General features: G+C 39.5%; 1 protein-coding gene across 2 annotated transcripts; it reads left to right on the plus strand.

Annotated features, from left to right (window-relative positions):
* Positions 1-947: 947 nt before the first annotated feature.
* On the plus strand, positions 948-23345 carry si:ch73-170d6.2 (uncharacterized). Of its 2 annotated transcripts, XM_059547248.1 has the most exons (5): positions 948-1033; positions 1167-1742; positions 16327-16386; positions 16532-17107; positions 21363-23345. In XM_059547248.1, the coding sequence occupies exons 1-5, from the start codon at positions 1021-1023 to the stop codon at positions 23174-23176; spliced, it is 3039 nt and encodes a 1012-aa protein (XP_059403231.1). In that variant the 5' UTR covers positions 948-1020; the 3' UTR covers positions 23177-23345. The 2 variants fall into 2 exon arrangements, with proteins under 2 accessions (XP_059403231.1, XP_059403241.1); XM_059547258.1 differs by lacking the exon at positions 16327-16386 and having other exon boundaries at positions 21363-23344.
* The last annotated feature ends 623 nt before the right edge of the window (positions 23346-23968 follow it).

Genomic DNA, 23968 nt, shown 5'->3' on the forward strand with positions numbered 1-23968 from the left:
CTGGTGATTCACTGACAGATAGAGATGGGCACAGACAGCTGGGTAAGTTTATTCAGAAAGGTATCAGGGATAATGTTGAAAACAGAGCTTAAGTCCACAAACAGGATCATCACATAAGTCCCTGCTTTGTCCATATGTTGGAGGATGTAATGCAGTCCCATGTTGACTGCATCATTCACAGACCTGTTTGCTCGGTAAGCAACCTGCAGGGGGTCCAGCAAGGGTCCAGTGATTACCTTCAAGTAGACCAACACCAGTCTCTCAAATGACTTCATGATCACAAGGTGACTTAGTGACGTGATCCGCTCTGAACAGCTGGAAGCCCGTTCGATGAAGCTCGCTGTCCGAGAAGGCTCCATTCAAGCAGTTTTCAGTGAAGCAAAGCACAGCAGAGTTTAAAAAGACCTTGTTTGTGTGGCTGAGAAGTACTAGTTCGTCCGTTTTATTTGCTAGGGAGCAAAGATTCACCAGATGAATGCTCGGCCGTCGAGTCCAAAAACCTGAATTTCACAAGTGCACCAGTGCATTTCCTTTGTTTGTGTAGCTTGGAGCACACCAACTAGAATGTCCAGTAAAAGATATGAATTCTCAAATTTTGGCAAAACGTTATTTGGTGTGCAATTTCTGAGATCTAGACATCTGCATAACTAAAATGCTATGAGATGCTTCATGTGATTGGCTGATTATATATTTGCATTAATAAAAAAAGTGGCTGAAAAAATAAAGCTTATTTGATATATTCAGAATAAACAAAAATAATAAACAAAATCAAACACTAACTAATAATATAAATTACAGTTTTGTTATGTTCTAATGTTGCGTTCAGTAATTTATTATTTTAATTTCTTTATAAATAAAGATTTGTTATTTGTTTTCATTTACTTGTATTTGTTTTTTTGTAAAAGTATGCAAGGTGTGGGATTAATGTGCTATACAAAGGTATCCAATATAGCTAACATTTTTATTTTCTCCAGGCGCTGTTGCCCGTGTTTCCTCCTGCCAGGAAACAACAAAGCCAGAATGCCTATTGAGAGTGAGTCTAGTCCGCAGACACTATACAGGATATCTGAGCCCCCTAAAGGGTCACTTCAGGGTGCTAATTATTTTACAGGCACCCATTAGATTGTGTAACATTACTGTAACATCATGTGTGTTGTGTGTTTCAGTGAGTAATTTGAGGGTTGTTCTTCTGGGTAAGAGTGTGTCAGAGAACAGCCAAGTGGGAAACTTCATCTTAGGAAGAGCTGTGTTTGACAGTGAATCTCCTTCAGATGATGTAGTACCGTACAGTGACAGAGTCCGAGGAAAACATGTGACTGTCATCAACACTCCTCTCCTGCTCAACCCAGATCTGTCCCTACGTCACATCACACAGGCAGTGAAGGAGTGTTTGTCTCTGTCTGCTCCAGGACCTCACGTGATCATTCTGGTCCTCAAACCTGACGAGTGCTCAAGAGAAGAGAAAGTGTGCATCGAGATCCTGCTCAGCTGTTTCTCTGACAGTGTGTTTCAGCACACCCTGGTGCTCACGACACAAGAGCCAGAACGCACTGAGCCGACTGAAGTCAATGATGTCATAAAGGAAATCATTAAAAAATGTTGTAACAGACACAGCAGATTGGAGAGAAACAGCGCTCCTGCTGACCTTATAGCCACAGTGAAGGAAATAGTTCAGGAGAACGATGGATGTTACTTGAATTGTAACAAATGTGAGGGCTTCACTACAGACGCCACAGAAGGAGGTGAGTGCAAATATTTCAGTAAATATCATACTTATTTGTAAATAAAAAATTTTATGCCGCAGTCTCATCAAGTCTTATGGAATTTATGGATTTTATTAAAATGTTTTTATTAAGATGTCTTTGGAAAAGGGGAGATGTATCGATACTCGAAACCATGATGTCAAGGCAGCAACATAAAGACATTGTATACTTGAAAAGAGAAGCAACACGAAATAAAGGTTCTAATAGATAAATGAAAAAGTGTTAAAATACCTGTAACACCTTCAAGGTTTTCGGTTATAAATGACCGGCCTACAAAGAATAGCTTATAAATCACTTGTTGTGCTATATTATCACCAAATATGGGATTCAAACTTTCTGTCAACCTCTTTTCTTTCAATTAGCACTAGTTTTGTATTTATTTTTGGATTTGATTAATCAGTGTGAAAAAAAGCATTATTTGTGTATAATTGTGTCCATATTAAATAAAATAAAATAAAAAACAATTGTTTAACCAGGAAATTTGTTTTGAAAATCTTTTATTTTGTACAAAATTGCAAAAAGTCCAATAAAGATAAAATAAAAAGAAAACCTGCACAGAAACTACAACTATAACTTTTAATTCAGTTCAGTTCAATTCAAGTTTATTTGTATATCACTTTTTACGATACAAATCATTGCAAAGCAACTTTACAGAAAATAAAGTTTCTACAATATTTTGTAGTAGCTTATAAGTGGTGACTGTCAGTTTGTGCGCGTATGACAGGAATGTTCAGAAAAATGTATACAAGAAATAGTCAGCCAGACGATGAAAACTATTAACGGCAATTATTGCAATAGGTAGAGAATAAGAATGGCAGCAGGGCCACGGCGTTAACTCCAAGTCAGTCGCTTGTTAAAATCATTCGTGAAACTACCGCCAGGTGGCACAAAAGGATGGATCGTGAACTGAATGTAATTGTAAAATGTTGGTTTGTTAATGGAGATGAAAGGAGGAAGTAAAACAACAATAACATTATAATATAACATTGTAACGTCCTTAAAAACCATTAGAAAATTTACAGTGAGTTTATTTTTAAAAATGTGGGATAGTCTTAGGCTCATTTCGGTTCATTCTTGGTTAAAAGCAAATAAAACAAAATAGGTCTTTAGGTTCCATATGCAGAGTGAAATGAGAACGGTCCAGCAGTTAGAATAATTTTTTTGTTAACTCTGTTATTCTAACTGCTAACAGTTTGCATTTTGAATTATGCCTTTAAAACCTCTTAGCCTGCACCAGAACGCCCTCATCCTAAAAGCCGCTTAACTCGCACGTGTCAGTGTTTATGAATAGATTAACCACTTCAGCTGTTATTTTGATTTTTTGAGAATTAGACATATGCAATATTGGACCCACCGGTGGGTCCCCAGAGTTGATGTGGTTAAAGGCGCAATATGTAATTTTTCTGCTTTAAAAACAGCAGATATCACTATATCTATGTTATATATATTTTTTAGTTGTGTACTTACATTATCCCGAAAGTTTCCACGAACTTTCAAATCCAGAGAAAATTATAGTTTAATTAGAAGACACGGCACGTTTCTTTATTTCCGTTTTGTCGCCCGTCTATGGCGTCATATAAACTTTGACCCCTCTAGTATATCTAACATCCTGCGGATCCGCCAAATACAAAGGTGAACAGAAGCAAAGACGAGACGAAGAAGAAAAAGTAGTAGCTAGTCTTGATCGAGACTATTATATTTTATATTTATATTGTTTATATTCGTATTTATACTTCAATCAATAACAGTTATGGATCATGATTATGCTTTGCCTGCACGTTCTGTGTAGCGCAAACGTACGGGTGAAATAAATGACCTGAGAAGGTTTTGGGACAAGAGAACAAACAAGACACGGGTAAATATTGGAGTTGCATTTCCAAGATAGAGAGAGCTTCGTGACAAGCTGAAACTACAGAGAGATGTTTGCATTCTAATAAACAGGTATTCATCCATTCAGCTAACTATATCTATCCGTATATTTTGTGAAACGATGATGTCTTGTGTAAAACGCAGACGGACTAGCTCTCATGTAGAGTATAATGTAAATCTACATGTGTTCTATATCTAGCTGGATAAAGTAGCTTTTTTTAACATATATTGTGTTTTATACATATATTACTACTAGCTAGATGGAATATTGATTTGATAGGGGTCTGATAATTCATATATCTCTCCGTTCGAAAAGACGTGATTGTCAAAATACTTGGCTGCTGCTGCTGTAGGTGAAGGGAGACCGCTAACACACCAGGCTCTTGTCTTCATGACAACAATATCTATACTTCATGTTGAACATAAATATAAAGCCTACTGATAAAGGACACCGTCAACAGTATTGACGGCAAAATAAATGATGTTTGACAGGTGCAATATTTGAAAATCGATAATTATTTATTTATTTATTAAATTACATTTATATCTGAATTTATGTCAACCTATAGACTTCAAACATCAAAATGTCATGAATTAATATGTATTTGTGTACAAAATTACATATAAACATATTTTCCTATTATATTTTGCCTGGAAACGCTTCCAACACGCGTGCGTGTCGTGTGAAAAATAGGCGTCGGTTCTATTTCTAGCAAGCACGCGTTTTCCGCGCGCCTTGAGCCGCGCCTGAGACGCGCGGCTCACACAGGCAGTCTGCAAGCTCTAACCTATTAACATGGGAGCCGAATGAAAAACTGACACGCCACGCAGCTGAGACGCTTGCGCCACGCATCCAGTGTGTCGCCGGCCTCGGTTAAAATGAGTGAGGAATGTGGGGAGCGACAGAGCGCGTGTTCCAATGAACAACAACTCCCACGAGTCTACGCTCTTTCCCGACGTCATCAAAGTACGTCTTATGTTATTATTTTGATTGAGTGACCCCTGGTGGCCAAAAATTCCATACTGCACGTTTAAATGAAACGGGACAAATTTAATCTTGACAAACTATGTATCATTATAAAGATCTAAGCCTCAAGCATCGACGACAGATCGCTGTTTTCAATGGAAAGCTTATAAAGACTGTATTTGCTACATTTGTGTAAGCAGTACACATTAAAACATGAGCAATGAAAACGCTGTACATACCAGATCCGTCGTAATAACGAGTCATAAACACATCCACAGCTGTAAATCCCAGTTTAGTTAGAAAGGTAAGGGTCCACTGAACGACATCTAATGGAGCACGTTTAGTCCAACGAAGCAATAACGTTGTAATATGGATCATAATTCCTTTGTTTACGTTTCAGTTCTTCAGCGACAGAACTGTTTGTGTCCGTTATGGAATAACTCACGGTCGAAAACTGCGTCTTGGTAGTAAAAAACGGCATGGTTTTGCAGCGTACTGTGTCACAAACAGAATGAGATGATCCACCGGAAAAAAGAATGAATGAAAGATAGACGAAAGTTAGTATATTTGAATTTTGGCGCTCCCTCGTGACGCACCTGTCAGCTGATGGAGGCGGAACTTATAGCGATCGCCTTTTTCTTTGTTTGTGTTATTTTTCACCAGTTTTTATATATATGAGGGTGTGTTTTATGTTGAATGTGAAAGTATCTGCATGATTACCATCTGTTTGAGTGTAAATCAGCCCAAATCAGCTCGCTATTACTGAATGATCACGGCTATCAAAGTGAACACGTCTATATGAATAGAGAGAGTGGATTATTTACTTCGGCACATTTGTGTTATTACAATCTGTATAAGTGGCCATCAGCACATCAGCACTTATTTGCATCGTAATTCATTGTAAAATATGCATCTCTAGCAATCTCAAGATGTTCTGTAATTGGCAAACAAAGTTAAATCTTTTTTTTATTTTTCTTATTATTCTTATTTTTCTTACTCAAATTATTCTTATTGTATTTTTCTAGTGCTCAAATAAATCATTTATATGATGTCTAAGTTTATGTCTAGTGTTTTATAATTGAAAAAAACTATGCAGTGGTATGTTTACTGACTAAATAGTTTGTAGAAGTCTTCAATACTATTGGGAAATATATTTTCTTATATTTGGGGGGTGGGGGGTGTAGACATAGTCTCAAAAAAATATTTGCAGAAGTCTCATTTTTCATGATATTTTATTCAGATTTGAAATAGAAACTCATGACATGTGGCTTTCAACCCATTACTTTTCTAGATTGCTCCAGGACTCATTTCATGTATTTTTATATCAAATAAAAAAATATTCAGAGTAGTAAAAAAAAAATTCAAGGCACTTCAGTGTCTATAACTTAATATTTTTGAGCATTATCAAATCTGGTTGATAAAAAGTAAAGCCCAAAGGGTCTTCTTTCCAAAGACACCACAATTATGTCTGTAACACACTGAAGTAGGAAACTGTTACAATTATAAGTTTGGTCCCATAATGGGGGGTCAGGTTAACAGGTTTGTGTGACCAAATATTGAGTATTTTCTGTTTTAGCTGTTTGATCGCGCTGGTGCCTAACACACATATTCATTGAAAACAACGTAGCCATTCACTGTGTCATTCGGCACGAGCAGTGGCCCACTTTGGCATATTTTTGTTCATTATGATTTTTTTCTGTCGAATACTGAAACACGCATGAACTACAAAACCTATTTTCAAATGGGCAACATCACGAATACGAAAACGTTTGGATTTCTCCAGAATGAGAGATCCCAACCTTACCTTATGTTTTCTTAAATTATTATTATTATTATTATTATTATTATTTTTTTTTTTTTTTTTTTATAACTAAGCATCATATACTGCAATTATATTTATCCATTAGAAACATACAATTTTAATTATTGTTCTGTTTTGATACATTTGTTAAATGTAAAGGATTTGTTGTAAAGGGAAGGGAACTAAAAATATCCTGTTGGCGTCTATAACATTATTAGGCCTGCCGTAATAATTTCTGAATGTAATAAAATGCTTATACATAAATTTTTTTTCCCTCTCACAGAAAAAAAAAACAAAGAAAAAAAAACATGCAGCAAATGAAAATAGGTGATTAATCAGTTAAAATGTGTTACTTTGGGTTAAAAAAATACATTATATACTTAAGAATAGAGTATGGGCCTAATCTAGGCTATGTTGTTAACTATTTACAAGTTTTGGGTATGTTTTTTTTTTTCATTGCATCTGAATATGACTTTGTGCATCACATTCACTTTGCACGCTCACCTCTTGCATTGCTCAGCTGTGGACGATTTAAAAATGTTCGATAGAGTGGTTGCTGTCCCATTTTATACGGGAATTGTTCATTTTAAAAAAAAGAAAAAAAATCTAATTATATTGTTAGATTTATGCTAACATGCAATCAGGGTCTAACATGCACGGTGACATTTTACCATTTCAACTTCTAAACTCCTTGAGATTTTAAAGTCAGTTTAATAGTATTGACATTCAAGTTTAATCTAGTATAAAAAAGGTTTTAATTGATTAAATTATTTATATTAATTAATAATATGTTAGCCTGACTTTTTCATCACATCATTTTTTATGAGGTGTATTCGTGTTTCGAAACCAACCACCCACTTTTCTTCTTTTTTAACTCTATTAATTTCTTGCATATCTCCTACAACAGGGAGGATTTTTTTTTTTTTTTTGGGCAAGCTAGGTGCCACTGTCAGGGAGTCAAAAGGTAGTAACATCATCATTAGAGTTGCCAATTAACTTCAGAAATGCAAAATAAGGGCTTATTAAACTCTGCTTGTTAAACTCTGCTTGTTAAACTCTGAGTGGCGCCGATACAGGATGGCTGCCTCCGTGATGTGCTCTGCAGTTTTTTTTTGTGTTCTTGTTAGTTTGTCCTGTCTTTAGTTATATTCCTGCAATCAGTTTCACCAGGGACGAATTGCTGGATATTCGGCAAAACACATCTCCCGATATTTCACCGGTTTTCGACTATTCTGATGTTTTGCTGGACATTCTTGTCGGCGGAGCGGCTGCCCTGATCAAACGCTTCAGGACGCGCAGGCGGCGAAAGCGAGCGGGAGCGCTCGTGAGACTCAGAAAACGCGGATTTCGAACGCCGTTGCCTAGCATCCATCTGGCAAATCTCCGCTCTCTACCCAACAAAACGGACGAACTGCTTCTGCTCTCTCGGACAAATAAAGATTTCTCCCACTCTGCTGTTCTGTGTTTCACGGAAACTTGGCTGAATGACACCATACCGGACAGCGCGCTCCATCTGCCGGACTTTCAGCTGTTTAGAGCGGATCGCGACGCAGAATCAACGGGGAAATCGCGCGGCGGCGGGACATGCTTTTACATCAATGAACGGTGGTGTACAGATGTAACTGTGTTAAAGAAGACGTGCTGCTCAAATCTCGAAACGCTCTTCATTAACTGCAAGCCGTTCTATTCGCCGCGGGAGTTTCATTCGTTCATTCTGGTTAGTGTTTACATCCCTCCTCAAGCGCACGTGAGCTCAGCTTTACAGAAACTCGCTGAGCAGATCACAGAGACAGAACAACAACACCCAGACTCTGTTTTAATCATTCTTGGGGACTTTAATAAAGCCAATCTCTCCCGTGAACTGCCAAAATACAGACAGCATGTTACTTGTCCCACAAGAGACAGTAATATATTGGATCACTGTTACACAACAATAAAGGTTGCATTTCACTCTGTTCCACGAGCAGCTTTGGGACATTCTGATCACCTTCTGGTTCATCTTATACCGACCTACAGGCAGAAACTAAAATCAGCTAAACCTGTATTAAGGACTGTAAAAAGATGGACTAATGAAGCAGAGCAGGATTTACAATCTTGTTTTGACCTCACTGATTGGAGTGTTTTTGAAGCTGCTGCCACTGATCTGGACGAACTCACAGAGACCGTAACATCATATATCAGTTTCTGTGAGGATATGTGTATTCCTACCAAGACTCAACTAAATTACAACAATGACAAACCGTGGTTCACTGCAAAACTCAGACAGCTCCGTCAGGCCAAAGAAGATGCTTACGTGAAGGGGGACAATGTCTTGTATAAACAGGCTAAATACACACTGGAAAAGGAGATCAAAGTGGCAAAGAGGAATTATTCTGAAAAAATAAGGACTCAGTTCACTTCGAACGACTCCGCATCAGTGTGGAAAAGCCTAAAGAAGATCACCAATTACAAGACACCACCCCCCAGCACTGTGGAAAATCAACGACTGGCAGACGATCTGAACGAGTTTTACTGCAGGTTTGAAAGAACACCCATCACCTGCCCTGAACACCTCTCCACACAACCGTTCACACCAATAACAACTCCTGCAAACAACCCTGAATGCCTCTCCAAACAAACGTTCACACCATTCACAGCTCCTGCAACCAACCCTGAATGCCTCTCCACACAACCGTTCACACCAATAACAACTCCTGCAAACAACCCTGAATGCCTCTCCAAACAAACGTTCACACCATTCACAGCTCCTGCAACCCATCCTGATCACCTCTCCAATCAACCGCTCTCACCATTCACAACTCCTGCAACCAACCCTGAATGCCTCTCCAAACAACTGTTCACACCACTCACAACTCCTGCAACCCATCCTGATCACCTCTCCAATCAAGCGCTCTCACCATTCACACCTCCTGCATCCCCCCTCTCCCCCACACCTGCAATACAGATCAGCGAGGATGCGGTGCGCCAGGTCTTTAGGAAGCAGAAAAGGAAAAAAGCACCAGGCCCAGATTGTGTTACACCAGCCTGTCTGAAATCCTGTGCTGACCAGCTGGCCCCCATCTTCACAAAGATCTTCAACAGATCGCTGGAGCTGTGCGAAGTCCCTTCATGCTTCAAACGCTCCACCATCATCCCCATCCCAAAGAAATCCAAAATTACAGGACTAAATGACTACAGGCCTGTGGCTCTAACGTCTGTAGTCATGAAGTCATTTGAAAAACTGATGCTGGCCCACCTGAAGGACATCACTGGACCCTTGCTGGATCCTCTTCAGTTTGCCTACAGAGCAAACAGGTCTGTGGACGATGCAGTAAACATCGGACTGCATTATGTTCTGCAACACCTAGACAGACCGGGGACCTATGTGAGGATCCTGTTTGTGGACTTCAGCTCTGCCTTCAACACGATCATCCCAAACCTCCTCCTGCCCAAACTAACTCAGCTCTCCGTGCCCACCTCCGTCTGTCAGTGGATCAACAGCTTCCTGACAGACAGGCAGCAGCTAGTGAGGCTGGGAAAATACACATCCAGCACCCGTACAATCAGCACCGGAGCTCCCCAGGGCTGTGTTCTCTCCCCACTGCTCTTCTCCCTGTACACTAATGACTGCACATCTAAGGACCCCTCTGTCAAGCTCCTGAAGTTTGCAGATGACACCACACTCATCGGCCTCATTCAGGACGGTGACGAGTCTGCTTACAGACAGGAGGTTAAAGAGCTGGCTGTCTGGTGCACTCTCAACAACCTGGAGCTTAACACGCTCAAAACAGTGGAGATGATCGTGGACTTCAGGAGAAACCCCCCTGCACTCCCCCCACTCACCATCATGAACAGCACTGTGACTGCAGTGGAGTCATTCAGGTTCCTGGGCACCACTATCTCTCAGGACCTGAAGTGGGACATTCACATTGACTCCATTGTGAAAAAGGCCCAGCAGAGGTTGTACTTCCTTCGCCAGCTGAGGAAGTTTAACCTGCCACAGGATCTGCTGAAACAGTTCTACTCCACCATCATCGAATCCATCCTCTGCACTTCAGTAACTGTCTGGTTCAGCTCAGCTTCTAAATCGGACCTCAGAAGACTACAGAGGGTAGTCCGGACTGCTGAGCGAATTATCGGTACAACCCTCCCATCTATTCAAGAACTGTACTTATCCAGAGTGAGCAAAAGGGCTGTTAAAATCACTCTGGACCCCTCACATCCAGCACACTCCCTCTTTGAACTGTTGCCATCTGGTCGACGCTACAGAGCACTGAGCACCAGAACGACCAGACACAGGAACAGTTTCTTCCCTCAGGCAATCCATCTTATGAACAGCTGATAATAACTGTGGGACACACTACACTATTTATATACACTACACTTTTTATCCAACACACATACTTAGCGTACACGTAAATCTTTTGCACATAATATACATGTACATACATGGAACACACTATACTACTTAGATTTATATACACATACACTTATTTATCCAAACACACATACTTAGCGTACAGTTACAATTTTTCCACATAATATACATGTACATACATAAATGCTCTTTTTAATATACCTGCCATACATTGTCAATTTGTATATTGTCAATCCTTACCCACCTATTTGTATTTTTTTGTATTTTTTATTCCTTATTGTGTTTTTTGTTCTGTCGCTGTTATGTTGCACTGCGGAGCTCTGTCACGAAAACAAATTCCTCGTATGTGTGAACATACCTGGCAATAAAGCTCATTCTGAATTCTGATTCTTATTGAGGTTATTTATTTTATTCTTTATTTATAATGTTTAATCTTGTATAAAATAAGTGTTTATTCTTTAAGAAAATAAGGTACAGAATAGTGTTGTCACGGTACCACAATTTCAGTATTCGGTACCAATACCAGCAAAAATCTACGGTTCTCGGTACCAATTTCGATACCAAAGCAAAACACAAAAATTGCTAATTAAAAAAAAAACTTTTATCACTAGAAATAAAACCAATGCAATTTTTTATACTTATTTACAATTGTGTTTAAAGCTTTTCTACAAGTAATATAATTATGAATAACAGTAAACAAGTTTCACCCAAATTTAATTTGTCTTTTATTTAATGAAATTGAAACACATTTTATTAGTTGGTATATAAAGGGGATTTGCTATTAAAATTAAAACATGGAAGAAATATTGATTTATTTCTTTAAAAAATAAAGTTTAATAAATTTTTTTCAACAATAGTAGCAGTATAACATACATTCTACTAAATAATAGTCATATTTCTCGCACAATGCCCTTTTTATGTAAAAAATTAACTTTTATTTTGATGGAATTACTGTGAATACCTTTAAACTGACACTGGTTTTACTCAAATGAAATGGTAAAATGCTTGTCAAGTGACTCAGAACAGTTCTGGTGATGTTGTTTATTTATTTATGTCCTCATTGAGACAGCAGATGCTGAAATTATTGAAAGTGTCACGTGCTTCTATGTAGTAAACAAACCCACACGTCTCTGCCATCCATTCATTCACACAGGCACAACTTTTGCGGCTTTACATTTACAGATACTGGTCCATATGGAGATTTGATTTTATTAATTTATGCTAACTTTGACAAATTCTGTGACTGTCCATATTAAAATGAAAGTTTCATTTTCATGACTGGATTTTGAGATTCCGTCCGCGTTTTCTGCTTCGCGGGAATCATAGCGCTGTATGCATCAGGAACCAGGTTGACCGGGTCCTCGGTACCACCAGTACTTAAAGAAACCTGCTACCGTGACATTTTCTTGTTTTTTTTTACCGACAGGTCTTTTGACCATATAGCCTGTGAATAAACAAAAAAAATCTCAGGTTACAAATGTAGCCATGGATCCCCGAGTAGGGAATGAGACACTACATCCTCTAGGGGGTGCTATGGGGAACACCTCCTCGTGATCCGTGTCTGAAGCATACATTGAAAAAACACCAACAAGTTGGCTGGCAACAGCCTCTGACGTGACTACCAGCGCAACTTTGTCTGAAGCTTGCGTCCGAAGCATGGCAGGGAGCTAGAGGACAGTGTCTCGTTCCCTACTCAGAGAACCATGGTTACATACGTAACCTGAGACGTTCCCTTTAAAGGGAGCTTCAAACTGCATCCTTTAGGGGTTGCTATGGGGAACAGTATACCCACACGGCCATGCTGAGGGGAGTGCAGGCCAGAATCATTGCGAGCACTAAGTACCAACTCTACCATTTCCATGGGAGTTGCCTCTGGGACATTAGATGGCTGTCCATGACATCATCCCTTATGGCCAAAGGCCTAGGCTACATACCCAACTTACCTGTGAGGGCCTCGACCCGGGGTAGAGCTGAAGGCTTGGAATCGAGAAAGGTTCCTTTAAAGGGATACGGCAAAGAGCCTAGCATTTTATACTAAGTCTTGCCTGTCATACAGGGGCTAATGCTTGCTCTTGCGTAAGCTTGCTGAAGGAACTGTCTCAACAGATCCTTGTAGCAACACCCTATTTAGGTATCTGAGGATACATAGGTGGAGCAGCGCCCAAGATGAATGGGGCTTTAACCAACTCAAGAAAGAGCATGAAGCATGAAAGAACGCAGAGTACTAGCGTGTGTACTTACCACAGTGTGGATTTCAAAAAGTGCGCAAATACTTTACGTGCACACTTACCATAACATGGATTTTATATACTGTTCTAAAGGGGGGGGGGGGGGGGGGCTCTTGTGGCACTTTGATAGAGCTGCTCATAGATGGAATGGTGCATCCCAAAACAATGTTTGAGAGTCATCAACTTAATCTATGGTAATAATGCTGAAGCGGCTAGCAGTAAATATGTAGCTGAGGGGAGGGACAAACACCCAGTTCTTAAAAGAGGGGGAGCTCGACCTACCGCATGTTCCAAGCTGGAACACCTAGAAATAAATTTACTTAGGGAGAAAAACCCAACTCTCACGAGAGAGGGGGCTCATCTTGCAGCATATTCCATGTCGGAACGGCCAGCAGTAGGCTACCTAGCAGAGGGAGCACAACCCCAACTCTCTACAAGAGACGCTGCTCGACCTACAGCCTGATCATGAGAATCAGAAGGGTAAGAGTACTGCTAGCTAGCCAAAAACTCAGCACATCAGAGAGGCGAAGGAAGGGCCTACTTTACCTGATACTGCTGGAAGCCAGGTGCTCTGGGAAAAAACAAGAGAACTCAACTCTCATGTTAGACAACACCGAATTCAGAAAGATAGTAGCGCGCTCATAGGAAACCCTTTTTGGTAAAGGGGAGCACTGCTAAACTACCACGAGAACAACCCCTGGAGTGAGGAATTCAACTATTACCAAGTGGAGAGAACTCAGAAGCTTAAGGGGAAGCGCCAGGCTCACAATAGCCCTTTATGTTGAGGGAAGCGATACTTGAAGTGTATTAATAAAAACACACTGGTTGAGTGGAGCACAAGGAAACAAGCTCTAACCATCTCGAAGAAAGGGAACGAAGCTGAGCGCATAACCCTTACCGTACCGGATTTCAGATACACTTACCACTTATGTGGATTTTAGAAAGTGTGCAGAGTGTTCAACATGCACACTCTTTACCATATGGTTTTCAGAAAGTACACAGAGCTTGGCGTTTGTACTTAAAGCTTCCTAAGCATTGCAGAGGTGGCAAACCGCACGGAAGAAGCAAGCTCAAATTTACCAACCTCTGGCGAGGGGAGCATCACCTGAGTCAGCATATATAAGAAGACTTCCGTAACTGCCACCTACACTTCCTGCTCGATGCATCAGCAAGAAGGGATATCCAAGCGACCAGGAAGCCCCTCAGAGTGACCTGGCCGGACATCCAAAAAATTCCTTGCAGTGCCGGGCCTGATGATCAAGAAGGATCCCGCAGAAAAATATGATCTGGCCACCTTATACTGGAAGCATGAAGCCAGAATCAGGGCTATCATACTGGCTGGACATATTGCAGACAAGTGTTTAGTAAACACTGTGATTGATAGATACTCACACACATAACCACCAGCAATTTAATACATATATATATATATATATATATATATATATATATATATATATATATATATATATATATATATATATATATATATATATATATAAGCATATGTAGAATAGATCATACTCACCCGCCCTGGTTCCTGCGCTGGAGCCCCACTCAAGAGGAGACCGTAATGCAGGAAGTTACCACCTAACCTCGGTCAGGTGGAGCGCTGGTGGTTATAGGGGAATTAGGAAGGGGAAGATGTAAAAACCCCCAGAGGGAGTGAGCAGACACTCAAGTATCACTCCGATCCGGATGAAAGTGATGACACCTTGTCTGGATCACCTACCTTTGCATATCTTCCTTTGACCCGCGATTCCTCCTACACCTACCTGCAGACAAAGATGAACCAGGACCCCTATGTTGTTCAGGCTCGGACCTGGTTGTTCATGAAGGATTGAAGGCCGCTGAGCATGCTTTCACTTCCCTGGTACCGAAAATTCGGAAGGCGAGACCGGAGCATCAAGTAGAAAGCCTTACTTTCTTCCAGATATCTGCCAGGGTGGCGCATCTCAGCTACCTCATCCTGAAACTGTTTCTGTGTATCACCTCAATATTGCATACTTGTATGCTGGAATCGTTGGATGCGTAAGAAAAACGGCCTCTTCCATTTCTACTTGATCGCTATAAGGAGATCAGGAAGAAATGGAAGGCTCACCAGAGCCAGAGGGCTATAGCCAGAAAGATAACGCTCATCGAGACGACCTTGCGGCATTACCTTCTTAGCACTTTTCCACGGCAAGTCTAACCTTGCCATGAAGAGTTCCATAACCTCAAAAGCTCGAGGGAAGCAGATGTCTGCCCCTCTTTCCTCGAAAAGAGAGACAACAGAGAGCGAGACTTTTTTTTTAAAGCTCACAAATTCACGCACATTGCCCCCTGAAGGACATTGCGTGCATGCGAGACTTTTTGGGAGTTTTTTTTCAATGTATGCTTCAGACACGGGTCACGACAAGGTGTTCTCCATATCGACCCCTAGAGGACGCAGTCCAAAGTTCCCTTAACAGGGAACATACTTTTCAATGAAAGAACACTTACAGAGTATAGTTTGCTTCTGGTGTTTGGATTTGTACTTCAATATAATGAGCTCCAAGTTTAAGAATAATGAAATACATCTTCCTTCAGGTAGACTGAATGTTTTCCTGCTTTGTTAATTGTTGGGCTCATTATCAATGAGTTGTATTTGCTCAAACTGATTAAAAATCAAACCGCGGACGGTGAAGCTGGGTCAGTTATTGCGACTCGCTTGCTGTGAAGCGAGAGCAGCTGGCGGAGGATTCTGCTTGGTCTTAAAGCCTTCTTCAAATGCCTAGGTTCACAAATAACAATGATTTTTGAAAAAATAATGATTAATTATCAATTGATAATTTGTTATTATTATGGTTTTGTGAAAATAATATGGACTGCGAGAAAATAATGAATACAAAGAGTACGGCTGCTCTGAGTGCAAGCATTTAACATGAGATGCAAACTGTTGCATTGTTTTTATTTGTTGCATCCATACAATATTTTTTAGACTATGAAATATAATTCTCTAAGAATGTAGCCTATTCATTACCAATATATTGAACCATCTCTTTATGTTTTTCTAAATCCCAAACAGAGTCTAGACATCAGTACAGTATCTGTCTATGAACATGTTTTATAGGCTGTTTTAGATTTGAGAAATACAGAGACGTGACAAAAAAAAAATAGAGTTTTTGGAGACAAATCTATTGGTGCTGGTCATATAATTTGAATATCATCAAAAAGTTGATTTATTTCATTAATTCCATTCAAAAAGTGAAATTAGTATATTATATTCATCCATTACACACAGACTGATATATTTCAAATGTTAATTTATTTTAATTTTGATGATTATCAAAATGACTTATATTTTGTATTTTTTTCTGCAGCATTTACCAGTATTCCTCCTGCCAGGAGAGGAGACAACAAAACCAGAATGCCTCCTGAGGGTGAGTCTAGACTTTATTGATACGCAGAGACACTATACAGGATATGTGAGCCACCCAAAGGGTCACTTCAGTCTGCTGATTATTATACAGGCACCCATTAGATTGTGTAACATTACTGTAACATCATGTGTGTTGTGTGTTTCAGTGAGTGATTTGAGGGTTGTTCTTCTGGGTAAGAGTGTGTCAGAGAACAGCCAAGTGGGAAACATCATCTTAGGAAGAGCTGTGTTTGACAGTGAATCTCCTTCAGATGATGTAGTACCGTACAGTGACAGAGTCCGAGGAAAACATGTGACTGTCATCAACACTCCTCTCCTGCTCAACCCAGATCTGTCCCTACGTCACATCACACAGGCAGTGAAGGAGTGTTTGTCTCTGTCTGCTCCAGGACCTCACGTGATCATTCTGGTCCTCAAACCTGACGAGTGCTCAAGAGAAGAGAAAGTGTGCATCGAGATCCTGCTCAGCTGTTTCTCTGACAGTGTGTTTCAGCACACCCTGGTGCTCACGACACAAGAGCCAGAACGCACTGAGCCGACTGAAGTCAATGATGTCATAAAGGAAATCATTAAAAAATGTTGTAACAGACACAGCAGATTGGAGAGAAACAGGGCTCCTGCTGACCTTATAGCCACAGTGAAGGAAATAGTTCAGGAGAACGATGGATGTTACTTGAATTGTAACAAATGTGAGGGCTTCACTACAGACGCCACAGAAGGAGGTGAGTGCACAAAATATTGCAGTAAATATCATACTTATTTGTAAATAAAAAATGTTGTTGCATCAAGTTATCCACATACTGGTATGCATGCCATGTAAACTTCTATATTAAACTAGATTTTTGAAAAAAGTCAACTGAGACAAACTTTTCCACTGGCTTTAATAAAATCCTGGGGTCTTTTGTTCCTACCTTGTTTAAAACATTTGAAATGATTTGACAGATGCCAGATCTACTAATCATGGTAACTGATACCTGGCCATCCACCTATTTTAAAGTGCATTTTGGGATATTGCAAAAAAAATCCTGCTGGATTAAAATGCCAAGATGTGCATTAATTCTAAAAATGTGCATGAAAAAATTCTATAAGAATAAATGTAATTACATGCATCAAAAAAAAAAGTGGTTTTGCGTGATGGGACGGCATTACTCGACAAACCAGCGGATGGACCGATCTTGTCACACAGCATTTGAAATCCAGTTTTGATGATTCTAAAGTGCTTGAGCAAATACTGTCGTCAAAGTGGTTCAATTCTTCATTAAATTTCGTTCCAGAGCTGTCATACGCGACTGCATTCCAAAACAACTGGCTTCCACCTCCAAAAATAAACATGTTTATTTTGTTCCGTCTGTGTGCGCTGAAACTCAAGTCAATTAATATATGTGACCAATCACGGAAAGTCGGTTCTGGGTCATTTTGAGTTATTCACAGATTCTGAAAGTGTAGTCTCCAAGCTTTCCAACGATGTGTAACACATGGAAATCTGATAATATTTGGAGAAGTTGTGGCCTTTTGAAGGTAGGCACTCAAAAAAGCTCAAAAGGGAGAAAATGGCCTCTAAAGATTGTGCAGTTCTCACCTGTTCTCACTGCTGCGAGTGACAATAGGGGTCATTTACATCTCATTTACATAAGCCATACCCCCTGTAAACCTCCCCCTGAAAAGCTGCTTGGTTGCATAGCAACGACAGACACAACGGGAAAAATCGGACCGCATACTATTAATAATAAAGGAGAATGTGCATTGTAATGTCAGTAATTTATCTTTTTTTACTTTTATAAAAATGATTAAGAGGCTGAAATATGAAGTTTTATGAGTTTTATTTTTTTATAAAACCTTTTTTGTCAATATTCTATTTGAAGTTGTGCATTGTAGATAACGTTGCAAGACACCTTTAAAATCTGGCCATCATTTTTTTTTTTTTATGTTTATGTTTATGTAAACAAAAAGTACATATTGATGCTAATTTTATTTGTTATCTGCTGGTATTCTACATAAAACTTGGTGAATTGATTTCATTGTGTAGCATTAGGACTTTCTGAACAGGATTCTGTGATAACCGTGATCATTTTGGCCACTATAATCATTAAATGAAATTTTAATGCTATTTCATCTCTAGTTATGATCAACTATGATCAACTAAAATTCAAGGACTTAATGTGGGGACACCTTTCGAGTGAGAGCAAGGTTACATCGTGTTACCTTGTAAAATACATTGTTACAGTTTTTATGTCAAACACAACTCTTTTCTCTGTCTTTATCCCCATCAAATGTTACTATCGATATAGCCTCAGATATCTTACGGTCCAACTTGTCTGACGCCAGTCCGATATATATTCTCGTCTGCGATAATCTTTGTGGCGTCCATCTTCATTGAATTTTTATATCAGCTAGAGCCGGCCAGAGCGCTGCATAATAAGTAGCCACGCTTCCCTTGGAAGGCGCGGGAAAATAACAAAAGAAACAAAAGCCGGCTTGTCCAGTATGGAAATACACACAGACAATGACACGCCCCTACTACACGCTCTAGTCTCTCTGAAAAACAAGCCAACAATACCAATACTGCTATCTCAAACACGGAGAGGCTTCTTCATGATCTCAACTAACAGATTCTGCTTCAGATTCTCTGTGTGTCTGTGTGTGTACAAAAGTTATTATATACAGAGGCTTCTCCCGTTTAGTGATATTTCTGTCAGGAACACTATCGTCAAAATAATAGACATCCTTAATAATAGCACGTCCTTCTGAAATAACAGAGACTGGGACAGCAGCCCCTTACGGGAAAAGGCTTGTAGTGAAGGGATGCTCTTCTTTATAGCAGTTAAGAAGAGCTGCAAGAACCTTTAAATGTAGTACCTGAAAAAGATGGAAAATGCAGAAAACCCACTAGAATTGGCAGCCTAGTTTGCAAAAAACACAGTGAGTTATTATCACTGTTAGTTATGGAAGTCGTGGCCTAATGGTTAGAGAGTCGGACTTGCAATCGAAAGGTTGTGAGTTTGAGTCCCGGGCCGGCAGGAATTGTGGGTGGGGGGGGAGTGCATGTACAGTGCTCTCTACACCTTCAATAACACGACTTAGGTGTTCTTAACCAAGGCATCGAACCCCCAACTGCTCCCTGGGCGCCGCAGCATAAATGGCTGCCCACTGCTCTGTGTGTGTGTGTGTGTGTGTGTGTGTGTGTGTGTGTGTGTGTGTGTGTGTGTGTGTGTGCACGTCGGATGGGTTAAATGCAGAGCACGAATTCTGAGTATGAATGTCACGTCACTTATAAACACTGGACTTCAGTATCATCAACCATGATACTGGACACTACGCAGATAAGCCTTAAAGGGTTAGTTCACCCAAATATGAAAATTCTGTCATTAATTTCTCACCCTCATGTAGTTTCAAACCCGTAAGAACTTTGTTCAGCTTCAGAACACAAATTAAGAGTTTTTTACGATGGAATCTGGAGTTGTCTGACCCTGCATAGACATGAAACTGAAAAGTCCAGAAACATAGCAAGAAGATCTTTGAATTAAATCCATGTGACATCAGTGATCCATCCACAATGATACAAAGCTACGAGAATACTTTTTGTGCACAGAAGAAAAAAATAAATAAAGACTTTATTCAACAATTTGAAAGTGAAAATTGTGACATTTGCCGTGTGACATTCCTTGACACGTCCGTGTGTGGAGGCTCTTGATGCCTTGACCCAAAGGCTCAGTCCATTCCTGTTAACATGCTTGGATACAGCACTCTGTGAACAGCCAGCTTCTTTGGCAATGAATGTTTGTGGCTTACCCTCCTTGTGAAGGGTGTCAATGATTGTCTTCTGGACAACTGTCAGTTCAGCAGTCTTCCCCATGATTGTGTAGCCTAGTAAACCAAACTGAGAGACATTTTGAAGGTCAGGAAACCTTTGCAGGCGTTGAGTTGATTAGCTGACTGGCATGTCACCATATTCTAATTTGTTGAGATGTTGGGAATTGGTGGGTTTTTGTTAAATGTGAGCCAAAATCATCACAATTAAAAGAACCAAATGCTTAAACTACTTACGTCTGTGTGCACGGAATTTAATACACAAGTTTCACATTTTGAGTTGAATTACTGAAATAAATGAACTTTTCCACTAATTCTAATTTACTGAGATGCTTTACTAATTTATTTTGTTATTTAGGTGTTTTCTTTATTACAGGGAAATTAGTTTGGCTGTAATGCTCAGACAACTTGCAAAATAGTAAAACCATCATGACAAAGAATTGTGATAAAATCTTTATATTTAAAAAATTTTTTTGATATAATATTTCTGCCATATTGCCCACCCCTAGGTCTAACCCAGCACAATAGGAACTACCAGTGATGGTAGTGTATATTGATTGGCCAAACACTTGAAACACTAGCAGCCAATGTTTTTAAAAAGCCATGTAAACATGTTTACTTTATGAGAATGGAAAACATTGATAACTGCATTTACCTGTTGTCTGCAGCTTTGTGTTCTTTTCTCAGCCTTGATATCATCTAACACTGTTACATGAAAGAACTGAACTATCTGATGTGAAAGCCCCTTAAATGAATGAATGAGAATTCTGGTCTCCCTGTAAACCGAAACAACTCTCAAACCATTTAAAGACAGTTTAGACAACCCGGTTTAATGTAGTCTTTAGTGATATGATGTTGCTGTTAGATAGTTTCTGTTTATTTTTCCTTGAATTTGGCTTTTGGGTTAAATTCAATTTTTTGATTTTCTATACATTGAAAATCTCTGGCATGATTTTATCATCTTTTCTGGAAATTGTTAAAAAAAAAAAAACCTGCTGAAAATTTAGACTTTATAAAAAATTTTAAAACGTCATGATATGTTTAAAGATTAGGACGTTCGCACAATACATTAAATGTTGCCTAGGTACAGTACAGCGCTACACTGTATGAATACTAATTATACTTTACTGAAATCTGGATGTTCAAACCATTATTTTCTTTTCCTTTCAGCGGCACATATGGAAACAGGTCAGGAAAAAGCAATTAGACACAGTCAGTCTGCTGTTAATGAGAATCCAAAAATGTCAAGAGAAACCACAAGCAGCGAAAACATGGAAACAGATCTCAGCAATGCAAAGAGCTTAAGTGTTGCACAAATTATAAAGGACAACGAGAGCAGAAAAATAGAAGATGGAAGCAATGAAAACCTACCAATGTTTAAACTCCACCTGGATGAAACTTGGCAGAACAGTGATGGATTCTGCAGAAGAAGCACATTTGGGAAAACCATCCCAAAAGAGAACAAGAGCATTATGATGATCGGAGCCACAGGTGCAGGAAAAACCACTCTAATTAACAGCATGATCAACTTCATTCTGGGAGTGCAATGGGAAGACGACTTCCGGTTTGTGTTGATAGATGAAGGAAAGCAGAAATCTCAGGCTGAAAGTCAAACATCACAGATCACAGCATATCAGATTAATCACATGGATGGCTTCCGGGTCCCATTCTCTCTGACAATAGTGGACACACCAGGCTTTGGTGACACCAGAGGAATTGCACATGACCAGAAAATCACAGCACAGATTCAGGAGTTCTTCTCTGCCAGTGGAGGGATCGACCACATTGATGCTGTGTGTTTCGTAGTACAGGCTTCACTTGCTCGTCTGACACACACACAGAAATATGTCTTCGACTCCATTCTTTCTATATTTGGGAAGGATATTGCTGAAAACATCCTTGTGCTGGTCACCTTTGCAGATGGGAAGACACCTCCAGTTCTCGAGGCCATCAAAGTCTCTCAGGTTCCCTGTTCTACCGATGAGTCCGGAGAGCCACTTCACTTCAAGTTCAACAACTCTGCCATGTTTGCTACCAATAATAAATCTGGAGGAGCTAAGGAGTCTGTTTGGGAGAACTTTGATCAAATGTTCTGGAATCTGGGATTTTCTAGCATGACAAAGTTCTTCACATCGCTTAACATGATGCAAACTAAGAGCTTGTCTCTGACACAGGAGGTCTTAAAAGAACGACAACAGCTAGAAGTGCTTGTGGAACGTCTCCAGCCCCAGATCAATGCTGGTCTGACAAAACTGAATGAAATCAGGAAGACATATGCTGCTCTGGAGCAGCACAAGGCTGAAATGGTTGCAAACAAGGATTTTGAATACGAGATTGAAGTAACTGTCCCAAAACAGATCAAAAACACATCTAGCTCCTTCTTAACCAACTGCCAAACTTGTTACTTCACGTGTCATGACAAATGCATTTATGCAAATGACAATGATAAAGATAAGTGCTCTGCCATGAAAAATGGAAAGTGTAATGTCTGCCCTGGAAAGTGTGTCTGGAATGTTCACTTCAATCAGAAATACAAATGGGATTATGTCACACAAAAAAGAAAGGAAACCTATCAGGATTTAAAAAAGCGATATGAGGCTGCACATGGACAGGTCATGTCAACAGAAAAGATCTTTGAAGAGCTTGAAAATGAGCTTGATGTTGTCAAGGATAATGTGGCTGGACTAATTGAACACTCTCAAATGTCCTTGGAGCGGCTGCAGGAAATTGCCCTCAAGCCCAACCCTCTTTCAGTCCCCGACTACATTGATCTGATGATTGAGTCTGAAAAACAAGAAGCCAAACCTGGATTTAAAGATCGCATTCAGTCTTTATCAGAAGTCAGGAAGAAAGCAGAAATCATCAGTAAGGTTTCCACAGGAGAAGTGCTTCCACAGCATTGGAAAGAACACAAACGTACAGGGAAAAAAAAAACTTTCATTGATATAACAGGCTGGTTCAATTTTGGATTTTGGAAAAAGTAGGCACGAACCACAAATTATAAATTAGACTAATAATGACATCAGCAATCATGAAAGTAAAGTGGAACCCCCTTACAGACGACTGCTACACAAACAAAACTTCAAGACCTGGTCCTCTCACATCCTTCACTGTCGTCATTCCTCCTTTTAGCCTTCCAGAGCTCCACCACGGGACTCGTGGTGCAAGTGTAAATGAACGTCACCCATGTGTCACAGCGGTCCCGAGAAGTGCTTCCACAGCATTGGAATATATAAATTAAACTAATAATGACATCAGCAATCATGAAAGTAAAGTGGAACCCCCTAGAGTGTGTCACAGTCTATTCCCACACCTAACCTTCAATGCTCAACACATTTAGCAAAACTAAGAATTTTGGCTTTCTGTTAAAATGTTCTGTATGCGTTTTTATTATACTAAATACATCAGTTTAAAAATGGTCTTCATCTTCAATCTACATAAGATGTACAATACCCACCCAGTTTGTTAAATCTATGCATCTAAAATTGATCTATGTCATATTGATTTAACTAATAATGTCACAGATGTTCAGAATGTATCAGAGTGCTATTTTGGGATGATGTAATTTTACTTTCACTGTAAAGTTACTAAATCTAAACTCTGTGTTCTGCCAATAAATAGTACATAAATGATCCCTGGATTTTTATATTGTGCTGTTCTTTTCCTGATCCTGGGGCCTTGTTTGTAGTTTTAGATAAAAAAACTAAAAATAAAAAATAAACTAAAACCTAAATATTTAATAATTGAAATGTCAAGACTTTAGTTTTCAATATGAT

The sequence above is a fragment of the Carassius carassius genome, chromosome 1, assembly GCF_963082965.1.
Source record: "Carassius carassius chromosome 1, fCarCar2.1, whole genome shotgun sequence".
Classification (NCBI taxonomy): domain Eukaryota; kingdom Metazoa; phylum Chordata; class Actinopteri; order Cypriniformes; family Cyprinidae; genus Carassius; species Carassius carassius.

What these genes read in the sequence shown, in the direction of transcription:
- si:ch73-170d6.2 (XM_059547248.1), top strand. An exon ending in TACAGACGCCACAGAAGGAG is followed by an intron (nt 1,743 to 16,326) that starts GTGAGTGCAAAT and finishes TTTTTTCTGCAG; the next exon opens with CATTTACCAGTATTCCTCCT. An exon ending in AACCAGAATGCCTCCTGAGG is followed by an intron (nt 16,387 to 16,531) that starts GTGAGTCTAGAC and finishes TGTGTGTTTCAG; the next exon opens with TGAGTGATTTGAGGGTTGTT.